Here is a 21,848-nt window from a genome sequence, read left to right as displayed (position 1 = left end):
TCATTTTCATATATCAGAGAAATGAAGTTAAGTATAAGGAGGCTGTTTGAATTTAGAGTCCAGTTTTCTACTAAAATACAAATAAATAAAAGTTACATTATATAGTAAGATTCAGAATATCCTGTACCTTCCACATGTTGCTTTATAACATTTATTAAACTAAAATATGACTGAAATACTTATTTGTAATAAAAATACTGGAGAAATGGCCTTGCAACAATAAAAGCAAGCCCTCTGAATAATGTTTCTATCTTTCCTGAATATTAACATTCAGAGATTGTTAATTGTCCATCAATAACCATGTTCTCCTTTTTCACACAGTAATGGAAATTTCTGGGCACAGGACATAGCACAAGATCAGATTTCACAGATTCCCTTGCCTCTAGGAGAAGACAGAAGTCATGTGACAAAGTTCTGAACAACAGGATATGTGTATAAGAAATGTGTGCAATTTTGGAGTGATAGCAGCAAAGACAAAGCATATGCTCTTTACTTTCTCTATAACTCTGTCCTGATGCTTAAAAGATGAACATAATAGTGAAGCGAAAGCAGCAATCTTATACTACGAGATGAAAACTGTTAAATATGATAAAGCAACATAAGCAAAAAGTTCTGGGTCTCTGACATCATAAAGCTATCATATAACCAAGTGGTGCCTACTTAGAGTTTTACAACGTAGAAAACAAAACTTCATGCTATTTAATTACTGAAGTTTCATATTTGTTGGTTGTGACATCACATATACACAAAAACTTATCTGTGTTTATGTATAATATTTTATAAATTTTTATAAAACTAGAGTATATTTTTATAAAACTAAAGTATATTTCAGGACTTACAGTGAATTTAAGAAATCACCTTAAATAAAACTTTAGAGATGAGGAAACAAGAATCATCAGCAACTTCAAGTTAAAGGTTATTCTAGCCATCACTATTCTTGTCAAAAATAATCAAGTTGTTTTTTATAACTCATAAATGGAATTTTTTTCTGAAGAAACAGTGCAAAAGGAAAAAAAGGAAGAAAAAAATAATATTAAAATGAGTTGTTAGAATGATAATAATCTATTTCAAAATCAGTATGAACCATGAAAGGAGAGGTAAAACAGTGACATAAACTATAGGAATGCTTCTTGAGTGATAGACAGTGCTTGTGGTTAAGAAATGAGGAGCTGGGGCTGGGGATATGGCTCAAGCCATAGCGAGCTCGCCTGGTATGCGTGTGGCGCTGGGTTCGATCCTCAGCACCACATACAATTAAAGATGTTGTGTCCACCAAAAACTAAAAAGTAAATATTAAAAACTCTCTCTCTCTCTCTCTAAAAAAAAAAAAAAAAAAAAAAAAAGAAAAGAAAAGAAATGAGGACCTGGGCTGGAGTTGTGGCACATGAAGCACTTGGTTCGATCCTTAGTACCACATAAAAATAAAATAAAGGTACTGGTACTGTGTCTACCTACAACAAAATAGATGTTAAAGAGAAAAGAAAATGTTGAAAAGAAAATAAAAGAGAGGGACTGGGATTGTGGCTCAGTGGTAGGGCGCTTGCCTAGCATGTGCAAGGCCCTGGGTTGGATCCTCAGCACCACATGAAAATAAATAAATAAACAAATAAATAAATAAAAGGTATAGGTGTCCAACTAAAACTAAAAAACAAATATTAAAAGAAATGAGGATCTTCAAAAGCTGGCACACTAGAGTTCACTTTGGCTAGAACCTACTGTTAACAGAAAAACACTATACTCGAACAAGAAGGGTTACACTGGTTCATACTCTTCAGAGAAAAGGAATTAGTGTCTAGCTGGTCATTCAACACATATTCCAATAGTAACTAAGCTTAAATTAAAATGTCTTTGCTATCTATCTTAAAAAGACAATTAGAGTTGAATGTGTTGGTGCACACCTATAATCCCAGGTCTTGGGAGGCTGACGCAGGAGGATCACAAGTGTCGAACCAGTCTCAGCTAAGTTGCTAAGTGAGGCTCTCAGAGTCTGTGTTGGTGAGACTCTGTCTCAAAAAAAATAAAATAAAAAGGGCTGGGGATTTGGATCAGTGATTAAGCTCCACTGGGTTCAATCCTTGGTACAAAAAAAAAAAAAATCAAACATAAATGAAAGTTGGGGAATTATAAACTTAAAAACAACCTCATAAAAACTGTGGACCTATTCCTGCTAAAAATTACTGTATATAAACACTGACAAAAAATTATACATTCAAAATATTTCCCTCACATTGAAAATCTTAACACTCAGACAAAACACAAGTTAGCATTTCCCAAAGATCAGTATTTTTTAATTAAAAAATTAGTGATCACTCCCTTTAGGGGGAAAAAAGGGAAATTTTGATATAAATATAAATTCCAAACAAATCTTAATTTAGTTGCACATTAAAAATGTTCAAATTGTGCAGTGATCTCCAACACATAATTTGATACATAAACTTCTTGAATTGATGGCATTAAATGCCTAAAATCTCTTTTTCCTTTCTTCTAAGTTTAGGCTTTTTGGCAACAATCATATGCCTGTGTCATCAAGGAAAGAATTCCAAACTCCTTTTCAATTTTTAGGTCATCCAAACACAGTTAGCCTTAAAAAGTGTTCATCCATGTTTCCAATTGTTAGCAGATTTTTACCCACAGATAAATTTAGAAGATATTGTCACTGAAATCAGTTTGCCTAAATAGTAGAAGATTCCCATGGTAGTTTGCCAAATAAAATTGTGATTTTTTTTTTTTTTCTGAGCTGGATCTACAAGACTTACTGCAGCAGTTTTATATCATTTAAATATCCAAAAATAGCTCAGAAGTAAGCCAAACTATGAATAAACTCCTTGTCAAACTATTCTGAGAGTAGCCTTTTTTTCTCATAAACAAATAAATAAATGAATAAACAAGGGGACAGCCTTCTAAACTGCAAAATGCTGCTTTAAGACATTTTCTTTTGAGAATCGATACAAATCTGCATTACTGTGAGTCTTTTATGCTTTTTTCATTTCTTAATGAAACCTGTCAAAATGATAGTAGTTTAAGGGCTTGGCTTTGATAAAGTTGATTAGTTTCATGATGCTAAGTAACAAGTCAACTGTAAAAGATTTAAGTCATGAGGACTTGGAAGTTTTTCTTCACCAAAGCAGAAAAAACAGATGAATTGCTATTACTTGTATTGGCAAGTATTCCAACCATCCCCACTGGACCAAGCTCCCCTTTCACTATATCAAAGACACCCAAAGCCTTCCAACTCTCAAACAGGTATATCAGTAAATATGAATCTGTTATTCATCAGTGTATACAAATGACATAAAAAAACAAAAATTGGGTGCACAAAATAATGCCAACTGTTATATACAAATGATTAATGAATGGAACGAATGTTATTACTCCCTATTTTATAATGATTCACTTCAAAATATTAAGAGAATTAGTTAGTAGTTCTATAGTGTTTAATATCATCTGACTGAAATTGTACTACAGGAAAGAATATAAGAGAGCAAAATTTTGGTAACCAGTTGAAATCTTTTTACTTTTCCTACTTAAATTATCATCTAATCTGGTGGGAAGATAGAAAAGAAGAACTAGATAGCAAATTTTGACTCCTCTAGCAGTTCAAAATCAAAGCAGTGAGAGAACAACTTATTAGAGAGGTAGTTGCCAGATGAAATGGTCTATGGAACAATACTGAACAGTCAAGAGATTTAGGCAAACTCAGAAATTCTGGTTACTGAAAGAGAAAACAGGTAGAAATTTCTCAATCCCAACCAGGATCAGGTTGGAGGGATAACAGAGAAAGAAGGTGAGGCAAAGGTGACATGCTTACTTCAGTAACAAAGGCAGAAAAAAAAAAAAAAAAAGAAAGAAAGGCCAAGTTAAGCCAGGACAGGAGCTGCTAAGTCACTTACAAGTATACAACCTATCTCAAACTCCAGTGAAAACTGTGACTGCCAGTCATCTTGTAGAGATCACATCTAAGCCTCTCTCCCTAGGAGGAATTAAATCTATACAACTGCATCCAAACTTCAGACAGCAGGAAAAATGTCCTAGGAAAAGCCTTTAAAACAGGGTACCCCAGTAATCTGTACAGAGATTACTGCTATCTGAAGGTTGTCAAACCCTCCTCCCCTCACAAGGGGAATAGGCTAGAGTAAAACAGAGAACAAGTCACTCTCAGGGAGTGCCTAACTGTTGGCCACAGCAGTGTGATCCCCAATAGCTGGATATATTACCACTACTAACTTGCAGTGCTGTCCTCCACAGAGGTGCCCACACAAGTACCCCCAACATATGCCAGACATCACTGAGCACACACAGTCATGAACCCACTAGAGTACATGCTCAGGCATTAGTAAGAAGCCACAGGATCTATAGTAGCTGAGGGCATAGGTCCTTGTGCCCCAGCAGTGCCATCTGCCCTTCGGGCTACTTGCTCCACAGACCCCACCACTACCAATCACCTGTATACACAGGCTCACCAACAGTGTGCCCTGGCAGCAAGCAGAAATCTGATGATCCACAGCAGCCAACAGAAGCCCCAGGGCTCCATGACCACAGAGGGTCCACAGACATTGGCCACAAAGATGCCAGCTGCACATGTGGGCACACCAACAATGAGCCCCATTGGTGGCAGAAGCCACAGAATTTGCAACAAGCAGGGCAGAGGCCCCTGGCCCTAGCATTACTGTGTTCCATAGGACCCCCAGGTTAGGGCCCTACAGTCTTTTGCTGCTGCCAAACGAAAGCATTTATGTGTCTCTTCTAATCCACCACAAAGCTATTAGATACCCAGATATACCAATGAACAGAAGAAGCTTCCTAGATTTGATTCAGAGGCAGAATGGTGAAGATTACTTCCTCTATACGCAGAGAGCACAGAAGTAAATCCAAGGAGGTGTGGGCATTTACTAAACTTTCCAATGCCTGACTAAATCCAAATCAGGAAGGTTCAATAAGAATTGGCTCCATCTCAAATAGCTCAGCATAGAATAAAATAAATCTCTCTAATTTCAGTTTTTTAAGCTTTATTTTATTTATATTTATGTGGTGCTGAGGATAGAACCCAGTGCCTCACATGTGCTAGGCAAGCACTCTATCACTGAGCCATAATCCCAGACCCTAATTTCAGTTTTGATTTTTACAGGTTTTTATCTTGCAAATTAATTTGACATTTCTTCTCTTATCACTTGACAATGCAATCATTAATCTAATTTTATGTATTCATTTTAATGCTTTAAAGCATTAATTGGAATTATTCTTTCTTCTCTTTACTCATGTTTATATTCTCCTCTTCTGTCTCTTTTTTTTCTTGCAGTATATGCTCCTGCCTCTATCACCCCCATTTTATGTTTCGTTTTCTTTGATTTTTCCTTCTCATGCCCAATATACTTTAATAGTTAATTACACTTTTTTGAATACCTAATTTCTCAGTCTATTCTAGAACACCATTTTCAATTTCCATTTTGATAGTGGAATTGTGGAGAATATTTTCAGTACATTCTTAAGCTTTATTAGTATATAACTTTATTTGGAAGTGATCAGCTACTGGTGATTATTATCTCCTCTCAAAGCTGTGCTTGAGTACTGAACACAGCAGTGGATTCACGCCAAGTGGAAGTATTGACACTTAGTTGTATACTCCCTCAGGAACTTAGTAAAGAAAAGGCAGATTACTAGAAAGTTTCTTGCAGAACAGTAGAAGAGGTAATCATCCTGGTAGATGAAAAAAAATCAACAGAACAGGTAATATAAGAAAAAAGGAATAGGACATCCCCAAAAGTGAACAATACTCCAATAAATGATGCCAGAGATACCAAAATGAAGGAAATGCCAATAAAAAACACAAAAGATGATTATTAAAATAATTAATGAATTAAAGAAGATGGAAGAAATCAACTAAAGTAGAAAATTCAGAATGTAAAAGAGTATTTCCATAAAAAAAAGTAAAGAGTCTGAATAAAGAACCAAATGGAAATCTTGGAGAAATTCAGCTGAAAATCACACCAACAGAATTATATTCTGTGGAAGACAGAATTTCAGCCAGTGAAAACAGGTATATAACTTTGAAAATTCAATCAGCAATAAAGAATATAATCAACTATGATCAGAATATATAAGAAATGTGAGACAGCATCAAGAGTCAGCATCTATGAATCACTACAAAGAGGAATCTGATATAGAAGCTAAGGGCATGCATAAATTTATCAGAGAAATAATTTTAGAAATTTTCCCTAACTTTGGAATGAGATGGACATCTGGATACAGGACATATTCAGAACCCCAAATAGACAAGATCAAACTCCCCGGCATATTATAATTAAAATACCTAACACAGAGAACAAGGATAGAATTTTACAGATACCAAAATGAAAACATCGGGTGACATTTAGAGAAAGGCCAATTAGAATTACTTTGAATTTTTAAGAAAAGATTCTAAGTCAGGAGGAATTATAACTCAGTATTCTCAGTCCTCAAAAAAATTAATTGCCAACCAAAATTGCTATATCCAGCAAAGCTGTCCTTCAGAATTCAAACAGAATTAAAAATCTTCCAAGATGCCAGAACTAAAGAGAATACTTCAAGAAATACTACATAGGGGCTGGAGGTGTGGCTCAAGCGGTAGCACGCTCATCTGGCATGTGTGCGGCCCGGGTTCGATCCTCAGCACCACATACAAACAAAGATGTTGTGTCTACCGAAAACTAAAAAATAAATATTAAAAAAAATTCTCTCTCTCTCTCTCTCTCTCTCTCTCTCTCTCTTTCTCTCTCTCTCTCTCTTTAAAAAAAAAAAAAGAAAGAAATACTACATAGAGAAGAAATTAAAAACAAACTTCAGAGGGTCCCAAATGAATGAATCTCAACAAAAGAGTAGCTGAACAGATGAGAATTAGGCTCAAAATAAACATTAGAAGCAAATTTAAATAGTAACAAATTTAAACAGCAGGAAATAATAAACAACACTCTATCATAACACTGGATGTAAATGGCCTCACCTCTCCAATTAAAAGACATAGACTGTCCAATTGGTTTACAACACAAGACCCAATTATATGTTGCTTGCATGAAACATACTTCACAAAGATGTTCACAAGTGGAAAAAAAAATGAAAAGTAGTATTTCATTCAAATGGAGCATAAAAACAAGCAAAAGTATCACTTTCATATTCAACAAAGCCAACTTAAAGCTAAAACAAATCAGAAAAGACAAAGCTGATTTCATAATGGTTAAAATGAAAAATCAAACAAGATATAACAATAGCAAATATTTATGCCCAAAACATCCATGCATCTAATTACATATAATAAGTATTGCTCTACATACTCACATTGATCCCAATATACTACTATAGATTTTCAGCATCCTTCTCTCACCAATAGATGGGTAATCCAGACAAAATCAGTAAAGAACTTTACAGCTGAAAAATACTATAAACCAGATGTACTTAACACATATGTAAAATATTTCATCTGATGACATTTGAATACACTTTCTTCTCAGCTGCCCTGAAACTTTTTCCAACATAGGCCATAGGATAAATCACAAAGCAAGATTTAGCAAATACAAAAGAGTCTATATAATTCCTTGCATCTTTGTTGAGAGCCACAGCCGAAGGGGCCCCTGCAAACTTTTAGACTGCCAGCTGATGATTGGCTCACAGCAGCCCCAGCAACTTCTAGCTGATTGGCTCCTCTGCGGTGATGCTCATTGGGCTGTTTCCCCGCCCTTTCATAATAAGGAGCTGCTCATTAGGGGACTTTTTTTGGCTCCGCCCACACAACCCAGCCAATCGGCCTCAAGAGCAGGAGGAGTGGGGGAGGTTGAGAGGCTTGTGGGAAGCCGGTGGTGGCAGTTGGGCTCTGAAGGTTTTTCCTGAGGAGCTGTTTTGTTTTGTTTGGGTTCTAAAAATAAAGCTCGTTTCTTTTGACAAGTGGCTCCTGAATTGTGCCCAGCCAGACTGCGGCACATTTTATCAAGATAACAATGAAATAAAATAAAAACCAACAGGAAAAAAACAATAGAAACTACATAATACATGGAGTTTAAGCAATATACTTTTGATCATGAATGGGCCATAGAAGAAATTTTAAAATTTTTAGAATCTAACAAGGATAGAAATACAACATGCCAAAAAAAATCTCTGGGACATTATAAAAGTAATTCTAAGAGGAAAGATTATAGCTATCAGTACCTACATAAAAAAAAAATTGGAAAGATCTCAAATAAACTAACCATGTGTCTCAAGATCCATTATAAATTAGAAAAAATAATTCCAAACCCTTAGAAGGAAGAAAACAATTAATATCAGGGCTGAAGTTATTGAAAAAATTTCAAAAACAATACAAAGGATCAATGTAAGAGTTGGTTCTTTCAAAGAATAAACAACCTTGATTTAAAAAAATAAAAAACACTTTTGCTAAATTAACCAAAAGAAAGAGAAGAGTCAAATTAATAAAGTAAGAGATTTTAAAAAAAGGAAATATCATCACAAATATCACTGAAAAAAAGATAATTATGTGCTATTTAAAAAAAACATATTGGCAAACTGGAAAAATTAGGAAAAAAATGGTAAAATTTCTAGATAGAAAAAAACCTACCTAAATTGAACCAAATTATATAGGAAACTTAAACAGATCAACAAGCAGCAATGAGACTAAAGCAAAAAGTCTTCCTAAAAAGAAAAGTTCAGGACCAGATGGATTCACAACTGGTTCTACCAGACCTTTAAAGCAGAACTAATTACAATGTTCTTCAAATTACTCCATGAAATAGAAAGGTAAGTGAGGACACTTCCAAAACCCATTGAAACCAATATCATCCTGATACCAAAACCAAATAAGGCAATGTCAAGGAAAGAAAAGAGCAGATAAATATCCTTATTAATGAACATAGATACAAAATCTATAATAAAATTTTCAGAAATTATATTTACTAATGCATTAAGAAGATGATAAATAATGACGGGTTGCTTCCATTTTAGGGATGCAAGATAGTTCAACACAAGATAGTTCAACTGTTAATACAAAATCAACAGTTTTACTATTATCAGACTTAGAAATTCTAAAATAAAAATAACTTCCAGCTTAAATATTCCAAAGTTTCCATACTTTGCAGACAAGAACATCTGTTCTTCATCCTCCTCAGTTCCTATACCAATTCAGATCAACATGGTGATTTATTTATTAAATGTTCTTCACATACTATCTTTATATTTTACCTAAACTAATTAGAGATTGAGTTGTTTTTTTGACAATTTTAAATTATTTATCAATGATATATGAGATCTATAGTATAAAAAAGGTAAGGAAATCTCTACTACACTAACTTTAGTTATTAAAATTTTGAGACAAATTTAGTTTAAAAAATTTAAAATCCTCTTTAACCCACAGTGATTAAAGATAGTAATCAGCTGAAAATATTGGAAAAAAAACAAAATTATTATTATGAAATATGTTTTAATAGATATGAAATAATATGGAGTGACTAGCATCAGTTATTTCTACCTTTTTAGTTTTATAATTGCTTAATATAATTATAATACTTAACATTTTTAAAGCATTAACTAATACATTTTCCAATAATAACTTTTCATAATTCATTAATACAGTTCAATGACTTTAACTTTAAAGCATTCTTCCAATTTGGAAACCAAGTACTTTCAAAGCTATTACTTCTGAGGTGTTCTGGGAATAATATAAGAGTTTCTTGAACCTTAAGCATAATTCCTCAATAAGAGCTATGACATCTTACAATTATAAAGTTATGGTAAGTTGTACTTACTGAAACATCTTTCAGGTTTTTCTCAAAATAGAAATGACAAGATTCTTTAGAAAAATCAAACTTGTATGTATTCATTGGTCCTGGTCCTGACACCAATGCTTTTCTTAGTTCATCCACATATTTTTCTCTTTCCATTGCCATGTCATCAGCTTCTTGGGAAATTGCCAATTCAGAAACTATGGAAAACATTAATGAGTTTAAAAGGAATATTTCTAAACATGAAAAATATTTGCTTATCTGTTACTACCATTTTATCACATATACCTGAAGTTTAACAAAAAGTAAAATTAATCCCCATATGACACATTTCTAAGTCAAATTACACCTTTTAATGAAACTAGTGATTTTTGAAAACTGCATTGGTTTAGTCTCAAATTTCATCTGAAAATCTTGAGATGGCTGGAATAATTTCTCAGTCCTTAGATAAAATATATCATTGTAAATTACCATGGAAACTACCATTTTGTGAACCTGCTCTTCAGTCATAGCCAGATAAAATCATTTCCTGTTATGATTAATATGCTTAGTATTTTCCAATATCTTTCTTCTTTGACTCAAAGATTCAATGGTCTATAGTCTATTTATCACTCACATAGGCACAGTCAAATTAAGTAAAAGTGAAGTTCATTCTTTTCATCTTGTGTGCTAACAAAAGAAAACATGGATGAAGGAATATGATAAGAATTGGGAAAGGAACTCAAATTCATTGAGTACCTCACCTATGAAACACAGTATACAATAGATCTGATTTCCAATATCCTTATCTATCTATACATTTTCTTGATTTATCCCTATATATCCTCTTTGTCTATGTATAGTCTTTATTTCTTTTTCATAATATACTGTTCTTACTCTACTTTTCTGATACAGTTTGGATATGTCCAAAGGGTCCATGGGTTCCCCAAGGGTTTATGAACTGAGAATTTGGTCGTCAGTGTGGCTATATGAGAGGTTGTTGAAATTTTAAGAGATGGATCATAGGTCCTTAGGTCATTCAGAGTGCTGCCCTGGGAAGGAATTAAAATAATTCTAATGGCATCCTGAGTCAGTTCTTGCGAGAGTGAATAGTTGTAAGAATGAGACTGAATTACTCTCTGGCTTTCAGTTTCAAGATGTAATTAATCTCTTAGGGGCTGGGATTATAGCTCAGTGGTAGAGTGCTTGCCTACCATGTCTGAGACACTAGGTTCAATTCTCCATACCACATATAAATAAATAAATGAAGGTGCTTCGACAACTAAAAATATTTTTTAAAAAGTGATGTAATCTCTTTCTCCTGCATATGCTGTTTTGATGCTGCCCACCAGTAGGCCAGCACTAGAGACTAAACCAATGGGATTGCCTCTAAAATTATGAACTAAATAATCCTCTTTTCTTCAAGGATAGCCTGCCTCAGATATTTCCTGACAGTAACACAAAACAAACTAATACACCTTTAAAATATTTGAATGTTTTAAACATAATTCACATCTTTTTCAAATTGGTCTTTATGTTTGTGTTCTGGGACATTAATCCTGTTTCTCTTATCTACTGATACCCTTTTGTTCTGCTTTTTTTTTCCCCTTCCTGCCTTATGATGTTCAACCATGGATTTCCCTAGCCAGAGTGGCAAACACTCCACACAAAAGTGGTTTTAAATGAAGGCTGATGGTTTCTTGGAGTCCTTAGAGGTTTCACCAGTTAGACATCAATCTTATAAGTTAACTTCATTTTTAAAATTTATTTATTTATTTTTATTTGTTATACATGACAGCACAATGCATTTCAATTCATAGTACACATACAGAGTACAATTTTTCATGTCTCTGGTTGCATTAAAAGTAGAGTCACACCATTCTTGTTTTCATACATGTACTTAGGGTAATGATGTCCATCTCATTGCACCATCTTTCCTACCCCATGTCCCCCCACTCTTCCCCTCCCTTCCTTTGCCCCACCTAAAGTTCCTCCATTACTCCCATGCTCCTCCAACCCCCATTATGGATCAGCATCCACATATCAGGGAAAACATTTGGAACAGACTAACTCTAGATAGGGCAGAGGGGTGGGAGAGGAAGGGAGAGAGCATGGGGTTAGCAATGAAGGTGGTATGTGATGGAAATCATTATCCCATTATCCAAAGTACATGTATGAAGACATGAATTGTTGTGAATATACTTTGTATACAACCAGAGATGTGAAAAATGTGTGCTCTATATGTGTAATATGAATTGTAATGCATTCTGCTATTATATATAAATAAAATAAAAAAGCCAGCTCTGAAGTAAACAGTTTTTTTTTCTAGCCAGTTTTCTATATTTAAGATATTCTTTTATTCTTTCAATCAAAATAGATCAGCATTAACCCATTGTCATGGTTTTTAGCAATGTTTTACCTCTTCATCCAAAAACAAGAACCGTCACACACTTTCATTAGCATATATAGTTAACCTGATGTATCTTATTCCACTTCTACACTGTAACAACCAACTACTGATTTCACTTTCACAGAAATGTATAGCTTAAATAGATACCATAAGGAGTATTGCAAATATTATCTTGAAATTTCTTTATTTTACAGTAATCCTTATATTAACATTTCTTATTATCATAAAAGATGAATGAAAAAACAGTGAATGTAAATTCAGTTTGACTAAATAAAACAGAATTTGTAACATTCAAGAAAGAAACAGAATTTTACAATGTATTTTAATTATAAAAATGATAAAATAATTATCAATATTACATGCTTAGTTTGTCCCTAAAATTTAAACAAAAATGAATAAGGAAAGGCATAAAATATGAAATAAATTTTAGAGAAATATTTCAAAATTTAGAAGATAGAAATAATATGTAAAATAAAAAAAAAATATTTTAAGTAAAATATCACAACATAACTTAGAAATGACTTCATAATCATAGAAAGTTTTTAAAAATGTTTTAATAAAATACTTTAGAAGATTATTTAAACTTTGGTAATTTAGTAAAACAATTATAAATATTTTGACTTTATACCTGCCATGTTCCAAATACAATTTGAAGGTTATAAACATTTTTAAAAGATTATCAAAAAATATTTAAAAAATTAAAAGTATATTTTATAAAATAGTCAAAATTCTACATATAGTTTTCACCCCTGCATTATAAAGTTTTAGGCTATGGTTCTGTTTTGTTCCAAATATAGTACATGTTCATTGGAAAATATTTCAAACTATATAAGTGGATGAAGTAGAAAGAAAACTCCATGGCCACAATCCAACACAAACTCTTTATCTGGCTAACCTGCTTCCTCTGCCTCTCAATATTTCCCTGGGGTCCCAAGAGGAGATACATGTCAAAAGTACTATTCACATCTTGTATTAAGAGATCATTTCAAAATTTTAACAAAGTCTAAGTACTAAGATTCAAATGATAATCAGAATTAGTTGGATATATGCTAATTTATTTAATAACAATTACAGAAAATGGCAATGTTACAAATCTGCATATAAACTGGTCACTACAAGTAAAAGTAATCAGTTTTACCCATATCTATTGAAGAAACTACAATTTGAAGAGAGGATGGAATAATAACACATAATTTAAATTTTACATTTTAAAAATTTGCTTTTAATATTACCTGTCCCAGTCCATGCTGACTGACCATCAGTAAGTGTAATAACAAAACCAGATCCTAGTGTTTTCTCCCAAGACACTTGTAGAAAATGAATTATATGGGCTTCAGAGGCAAGACGGATTTTGCTTACTTTTCTCTCCATTTCTGGTTACCTGTTATGAAAGATAAAATGAGTATTTTACAAGAAACTTTATTTATCAAATGGCTATGTTTTCTATCCAAGTCCCTAAGCTATATAAATTCTAAGGAAATAAGTAAAACAAAAACGAAAAAAAAATATAAGAGAGTCAACCAGAAACTCAATAAATCATACTTTTGTTCAATATCAAATCAAGGCTTTTACAAATGAGAAAAACAGAGGCCCACAAATGGCAAAAGATTAGTCCAAGTAATGGAGCTAAATAAAAATTACCATCTCTGTTTTTAAAGAAAGTTGCTTTAGCATAAGCCAGTAGAACAAAAATACTATGTCAAGAGTACATGGGAGTTAATTTGTAATAGTTTCTTAAAGTTTGTTATATTATGTGTTAATTACATTTATTGATCTGATTATATTTATTTGAGCTATTAAGGAAGTTAAGTAACATGTTACCTTGTTAACCATTCAAGTGGGATAATGCTATTGAACCTCACAGTGATCGAAAATTGCAAAGAAGTGTTTTTATTGTATGTGTTCTAACTACAGTAGCTCTATCATATTAAAAATATTACTTACAGCATAAAAAAATTACCATCTCAACAATATGAAATGTAGAATTCATCTTTGGAGAGTGTCAGTCACAAGAACTTGTGTGAAAGACCTGAGAGTAATCTTAACAACTGGAATGTAACCATAATTAGTAAGGAGGAAGTCTGTCTGGAGGAATGAAAAAAGAAGGGTAAGAATAAATAATAGGAAAATAAAATCTCAAAACCTAACAGTTGCCCTTTCTAAATTGTACCCATGGTCAGTTACACACTTTTCCCTGAGACGAGAGCACCTTGTAATAGAAACATTTGGATGGGTTATAGCAAACTATCACAGCTTAAGACTAATAAAAAAGTTTTCATTTTATTAATTTTTTTATTTAGGTGTAACTACAGACAGTACTTGTGTTGAGTTGGGCCAAAATGGCTATAATTGGGCTCCCTTGCTAAGGCTTCCAGCAGGCTAAGTTATGTTTTCAGTATGTGACCAAGGCCACGATTGGGTGTTATGGCCAGTAGTAGCCTACGTCATAAGTTGGCAATGCTATGGTTAGTGTGTAGTCAGGGTCAGAAACACTCTGGTTCCGTGTATGTACTGGAGGTCATGATAATTAGGTTGTGAATATGTGCCTACTTTTTTAAACTGTTGGCAGTGTGCCTTCTTTGTTTGGCCTGTGTATAAAATAGCCTATGGAAAAGGCTGGGGCTGAAGGAAACAACTGGAGCAAAATGTAACTGGATAGGGGCTAAATCTGAAGCTGAAGGCTGTTGCCACCTCTGAATAAAGTGTCTACTATCCTAACTGCATCTTGCATCTTCTTCCACTTGCAGGGATCTCAAATCTGTTTCCTGAGTTTGAGCCCTCCACTCAATAATACGTATCAACAATACAAATTGATGAATTTTACAACTGAACAAATGTAAGCAAGGCAATACTCATATCAAGAAGCAGAATTCATTCTCACACTCTCTATACCTTAACAGATTAGAATTCTAAATGTTTTTGTATTTTATGTAAATATAATTTTACAGCATTTTCTATTTTGTGCCTAGCTTCTTTTGCTCAATATAATGTTTGAGATTCACCCATTTTGTTTCTTAGAGTTGTATATTATTCTCAGGGCTGTGTAATCTTCCATTATGAATATAGCAAAATTATTGATCCAATATCCAGTGATAGACGTTTGGTGGTTTACAGTATTACAGTTTACAGTATTATGGAGTATTACAAATAGTACAAATAGTACTGCCATAAACATTCTGGCAAATATCTATGCATTTTTATTTAGGATATACGTATGTTGGAATACTGGGTCAGAGGAGCTGCATCTGTTGGGATTGGGTACTACACAACCAACAATTTTTGAAAAAGGTTGTTCCAATTTATAATCAATATATGAGAATTCTGGTTGGTTCAAATCCTACATTTCAGCCTTTCTGGTAGGTATATAGTAGTATTACATAGATTTTAATTTATATTTCCTTAATGAATAATGAATACTGACCCCTTTTCATATATTTATTAGACATTTAAATATACTGGTTTATGGAGTATCTGTTCAATCTTGCCATGTTTCTGATTCATTTTTCTCTTTGCTACTATTGTTATTAATCTGTCTTTTAAATATTTTAGTTTGATTGCTCTTCATTTTGAATATTTTGAATGAATCATTTTATAGACACATGCTTTGTATCCTCTTTCACTCGGAGTTATTCTCATAGTGGCTGTTTATAAATGAAAAGAAGCTCTTAATTTTAATATAGTACATGTTCATCCTTGTTTTTACCCAAAGCCACTGAGCTATACCCCCCAATTTTTTATTTTGTTACTTTATTTTGAGGACAAGATTTTACTAAATTGCCCAGTTTGACACTTCACAAAGTAAGGCTAAAGGGCACAAGGAATCCAGATAAAATCCCAACATGAAAGAAAAAAATATAAAATTAATAGTATAAGACCCCTTCAAATTGATAAATTAGCAATCATCCTAACTTCTACTTAAAGTTTACTTAGAAAACAATTTATTCTTCCCAAAGAAAAATGAATTGAAAACTAACACTTATAGACCCCTCAATTAAGCAGGTAAAATATTTAAATAATTAAATTTGTATTCCTGGCATCATAATCAATTAATTTCAAAATATTTAGTTTAAATATTTCATTCAAAACCTTTTCCTGGGGCTGGAGATATAGCTTAGTTGGCAGAGTGCTGGCCTCACATGGCCAAGGACCTGGGTTCAATCCCAAGCATCATACACACACACACACACACAAAAAAAAAAAAAAAAAACCTTTTTCCTACAATGAAGTCCTCTTTGCCCAGATGTGCTTATATTACTTTTAGGTAAATAATTCAATACACTTAACATTCAGTAAATTACTCACATGCTCTAATCCTTTAATAACTGGAAAATGTGTTACTGTTTTCAATGCCAATCACTGAAAATCACATATAGTTAGAGACAATTTTAATGGGCTCAAAACCCTTAATTGTTTTCAGGGGCAAAGGTTACAGAGAATACTATGGAGCCCCCACCCCCTTTTTTTTTTTTTTTGGCCTCTACAGTATTTATATGCAAACACACAGACACAACAAAGACACATGCAGATGCCCACACACTTACATGAATCCTTTCTTTTCAAACATGCCTCAAGTACCAGGATTATTTTAGCATTAACTTTGTGAAAGCAAAATACAGCACTTTAAATTATTTTTTTTTATTTTTTAGTTAAACATGGACACAATATCTTTATTTTGTTTGTTTATTTATTGTTCATGTGGGGCTGAGGATCAAACCCAGTGCCTCACATGTGTGAGGCAAGCACTCTGCCACTGAGCCACAACCTCAGCCCTAAATTATTTTTAAATAGTGATTCGTTTCATTACTATTTTTTAACCAAATTTGGAACAATGATAAATTCCTAATTATAGCAAAATTCATTTAAAATTTAATATTACAGATGCCTGTCAGTCACTCATGCTACTTTCACAGTAATATAAAGGGTTTTCATTTCAAAAATGTTAAAAAGATAACTGGGGAATAGATTAGTTTCAAAAATATCTCCAAATTATTCACGTTTCAAATGTTTTCCAGTTTTCTGACTTATTCTAGGTACTCACCACAAAATTAAAATTTTGATTTTAAAGAATCTATTATTTCAGTATACTTATATTTGAAATTTTGATGCTAATTATAAACTAAATTTAAGTACTTCAAATATTAATAACTTACATGTGATAACTCAGTATCCGCAGTATTTTATGCCTCAGTAGTCCCAGAAATTTTTCTTTAAATGAATTAAGTCTTAATTTTCTAAAAATATATTATTTGAACCAGATTTTTTTGCTTTGTTTTGTTTTTTTGGTACTGGGGATCTAACCCTGGGGTGCTTAACCACTGTAACACATCCCTAACCCTTTTTATGATTTTTTTATTTTGAGACAGGGTCTCACTAAGTTGTACAGGGGCTCGCTAAATTGCTTAGGCAGGCTTTGAACTTGCTATCCTCCTTCCTCAGCCTCCTCAACCACTGGAATTACAGGCATGTGCCTCTGGGCCTAGTTTGAACTAGTTTTTAAAGTATTTCACTGTTTTATTTACTGAGGTCACACACTCGTTATATATTAAATACAAAATATCAGGGTCTGGGGTTGTAGCTCAGTGGTAGAGCATTTGCATGGCACTGTGTTCAATCCTCAGAACCACATAAAAATATATAAGTAAAATAAAGATACAAAAAAATATAAAATATCAAAGAATCAAACATGGAAAGAAATATATATATATGTAATTATTATCATATTATTAATTATGTTACATATTATACATAATATATATTTTTATATACATAATATATATTATATATATCTTAAGATTCAGTAAGAGCAAATCAACCATCTCTTTGCTCTCACCATCCCTGTAAATATCAATAGGCATAATTTTTTGCCCTGAGATTACTTAACAGAAAGGAGATGGAATCCTCTTCAGAAGGACCCACTGATTAGGGCTATTGAGAAAGTCCATGTTTTGTTCTCTAAGGCCACTAAAGGTCAGGATAGTATCAGTACCCCTCCCAGTCAGAGCCAAGGATCTAAGACAAGCCTGCAGGTGGAAAGTTTGGGCCCCACCCCAATTTGTACATCAGTAGCTTTATTGAGAGCTCAGAACAGTTGAGAATTGAGAAGCTTATCTTTAGTACTTTGTGTCTTTGATACTTGGCCTCTCTCAGAAGAGAACTAAGTTGTTGGCTGGTATGCAACTGATGTGATCTACGGTCTGAACAAATACCATTCACAGTTGCTTCTGAATAAACAAAACACTTTTTAAATTAGTTTACAAAGAATTTTGTATGCCCTTTTAGATGCTGATAAGGAACAGTACAGAAGCCAACTCTTAGGTCACCTCAAGTTAGTTACAACACTATATCATTGATAATACCATTTTGAACTTGAACTTCTTTTATTTTCCTTTAGAGTTAGTTATGGCTTCTTTTCAAGCTACTTGGGCTGCAGGTGTTCAAACTTCTGCAGCTCTGCCAAAGACTTGTACTTACAGATCAGAAAGAGATAAATGCATGTTTCTAATGAAGCAATTAACTTAAGTGCCCCTTGTTGAGAAGAGTAGGATGATACCAAAAGTGAGTTCAGAATAAAAATTAGCACACAGCACAAACTGTTAATAGTCTGTAATTAGAATCCTGGTTACATTTTTCTGTATGACTTTATTTATTTATTTATTTTTGTAAAGAGAGAGATAAAAAGAAAATGTAATTGTAAGACCAAAATATGGTCACAGTGTTTTCAAAAATCCTATTAGTATTATAAAATTGAAAAGCAGAAATATATATATATATATATGATTGTTAGATAAAAGGAAAGAAAAGTTGATGCAACAATCACAATAGTATTTGCTTTTGAAAAGACAACCATCACATATTATTAAAAAAAACCAAATGCAAAGAAAAAGACTATTATCTGTTTAGTGTATTTTAAAGTACTATAATCATTTTTACCTTTTTTGTCAGAATTCCCACACTGAATTTTTTTAACTTAATAATTTATTCCAAGCATTTCAATTATTAATAGCAAGAGTCTACTAAAGAGTAAGTTAAGATTTTAAAAAAACTACAAATTCAGTTTACCTTATTTCCAAAGCAACAAAACAAACAAAACAAAGCAAACTGCTTATTTCCAAAGCAACAAAAAATCAAGCAACCCTTGCATAGAAAAATACTTTCAAATTAAATTTTCTAAACTTTAAAGGTAAACATTTTATAGTATTATTAAATATCTTTCTAAAAATACCAGGATTGATTCCATGCTAATAACTTCAAAATGAAAGTTAGGTAACCAGCCACTTTTCCAGGTTTACTTGGAATTTTCCCTGTTTTATAACCGAAAGTTCCATGTTCTAGAAAATCAAAACAGTTGATCATTCCAGGGAGTTAAATACAGTTAACAACTGTTAGCACAATTTTGTTCAAAAACTTGAACTATACTGCTGATATTCAAGAAAGACATTAATCTGATGCTTCAAGAATAAAACATTAGAACTATAAATCTAAAAAATAAAGCATCTTTGCCATGGGCAGTCTATTTTCAATTACCTCTAATGACTATAGAATGCCAAAGGTTGCCATCACTAATATCATATTACTAATCATTTCCTCTATCTCTCAGTAACACCATTAATAATCATTAGTTTCAGTAATTTATTTAAATATTACTTCCTCTGCTTTCTTTTCTTTTCTTCTACTCTATAAGTGTTAAGCAATAAAATGACCTAATGCTTTAATGAATTTCCTCCACTGAATTGAAGATCTGGATGAAAAATGCCCTTAACATTGGACCTGAAGTTCCAAGACTATGACTTTCTTCAGTTTCATCAAAAGGCCACTCTCGATTACAAGTAACATCAACAAAAGAGAGAGAGAATACTTCTCATTTTAGAAATTTTCTAGACTATCACAGAAATACTTCAGTTTTGTGAGAGAAAGAAACTTAACAGAACTAAACAGGATTATGAAATACAGAATTAACTAAACAACAGTCTTTTTTCAATAATAACTTTGTAATTATGATTTCTTAAGCTTCACCTCTCTAATATTTTAATTTCAGAAGAAATTAGACATCATGAAATACCATCAGCTAAGCACATTTAGTCTTCCTCCTACTTGAAAAATGTGTTACTGAGAACTGAAATGTAACTAAAAGTACTTGTAATGAAAAGGAACAAGACTTGCACTGTATGTTTTCCTCCCATTCACAAACCCAACATTTACTGACAACCATACTCATTTATCTGCCTACTTATAAATGGAAAACAAGAGGCTGAATGGCAAGACAATGGGAGTTAATCTGGGGATAGGGCTGATCCTATAACATATCCTCAATTGTCAATACTATCTAATTCAATACACAAATATACTTAGGAATCATATGAAATTGCCAATGCTTAAAATTTTTTAACAAAAACAGCAGTTGCATATTATTTGAATAACATTAAGAGTTATAAACAGCATATAAGTAGTTATCCTACTTGGATGAGTAATTACATATTTATTTCCAAGGCTGCAATTTCTAAGTCATTTTCAACCACATATTCCCGAACATATTTCAGACAACTAGCAGGAGGAAGAATCAAGATATAAGGAAAAAATATATTTTGAGTTCCCTGGGGTGATGCAGTCTCAAACTGAACTGAAACTTTGTACCTAAAATTCAAATCAAGACCTCTTATCTTTAGCAAAAGTGCAAGTTCTAATACCTCCAAAGACCATATAAATCATAAGCATTCATTGCATGAGGGGTGGAGAGTAAGGTAGCCTGGACAACTATCAGATCTTATAACAATCATAGCTACTATAAAACAAATTGTTGGCATGGCAAAGTATTGGCCGTTTGCTGGTCTATCATTCTAATTATGCAAGAAATTGACAAATTTCTATATTTTATGCAGAAGTCACCTGGCTTAATACATGTTGCTTTATATGTTTTTTTTTAAAAAAAACACTGTTATGTTCACTATAATAAATTTGGCCTTTGTCCCTGGTTCCTGACACAGAATTCTAAAATCCTTGAAATTTCCTGAATGATAGAAATGACTTTTTGTTCTTCATGAATCCCTTTGAACCCACCTGAGTTTATTGAGTGACTTACAGTTGGTCCCCTGAAAAGCCTCAGAGGAGTTGGTCACACCAGGAAGACAAAAATTATTAGAGAGCTGCAACTTTCAGCCCTCCTCCACCCTTACCCCATTCCCATTCCCAACTCTGGTATTGGATATTGAACAAGGAGATCTGAAGAGTTGCCGACTGATAAATTTATCAGGATGTTAGGAGGATACAGTACCTCTTTGCCCCCACATCTAAAAGATTGCCCTATGCATCTCTTCCATCTGGCTTTCCTCCACTGATACTAATCAATAAAGATATACATATATAGTGTGAGTGTGTGCGTGTGCGTGCGTGTGTGTGTGTGTGTGTGTGTGTGTGTGTGTGTGTGTGTGTGTGTGTTTGAGCTTTGTGAGCCATTTAAACAAATTACCAGACCTGAAGAGGAGGTTCATGAAATCTATAAACAGTTTGGTCAGAAATACAGGTTCCCTAGGACTTGTAATTGGCATCTGAAGTGAGGACAGTCTTATGGGCCTAACTCCATTAACCTGAGGGATCTGATACCAACAGTAGAGGGACAATCAATACTGATTTTTTGGACATCCACTTTGTATTAGAGAATCACAGAAATGGTTGTTCATGCTGGAAAATATCTCAGAATGATGAACAAAACAATTTTACTGCAAATT

At 33.0% G+C, this 21,848-nt stretch overlaps 1 protein-coding gene across 3 annotated transcripts in view; it reads right to left on the bottom strand.

The window, feature by feature from the left end:
- Xrcc4 (X-ray repair cross complementing 4) overlaps window positions 1-21,848 on the bottom strand; it is a 247,045-nt gene that overhangs the window by 211,021 nt on the left and 14,176 nt on the right. For all 3 annotated transcript variants that reach the window (XM_005315659.5, XM_040271690.2, XM_040271689.2), the window contains exons 2-3: window positions 13,359-13,507; window positions 9,762-9,937 (exon numbers count right to left, since the gene is read on the bottom strand). In XM_005315659.5, the coding sequence (XP_005315716.1) occupies window positions 9,762-9,937; window positions 13,359-13,497 (315 nt within the window). In that variant the 5' untranslated portion in view covers window positions 13,498-13,507. The remainder of the gene's footprint in view (window positions 1-9,761; window positions 9,938-13,358; window positions 13,508-21,848) is intronic.

This window comes from Ictidomys tridecemlineatus, chromosome 1, assembly GCF_052094955.1.
Source record: "Ictidomys tridecemlineatus isolate mIctTri1 chromosome 1, mIctTri1.hap1, whole genome shotgun sequence".
Classification (NCBI taxonomy): Eukaryota; Metazoa; Chordata; class Mammalia; order Rodentia; family Sciuridae; genus Ictidomys; species Ictidomys tridecemlineatus.
Note: the sequence above shows the minus strand (reverse complement) of the source record. Positions and strands in the feature narration are given on the sequence as shown.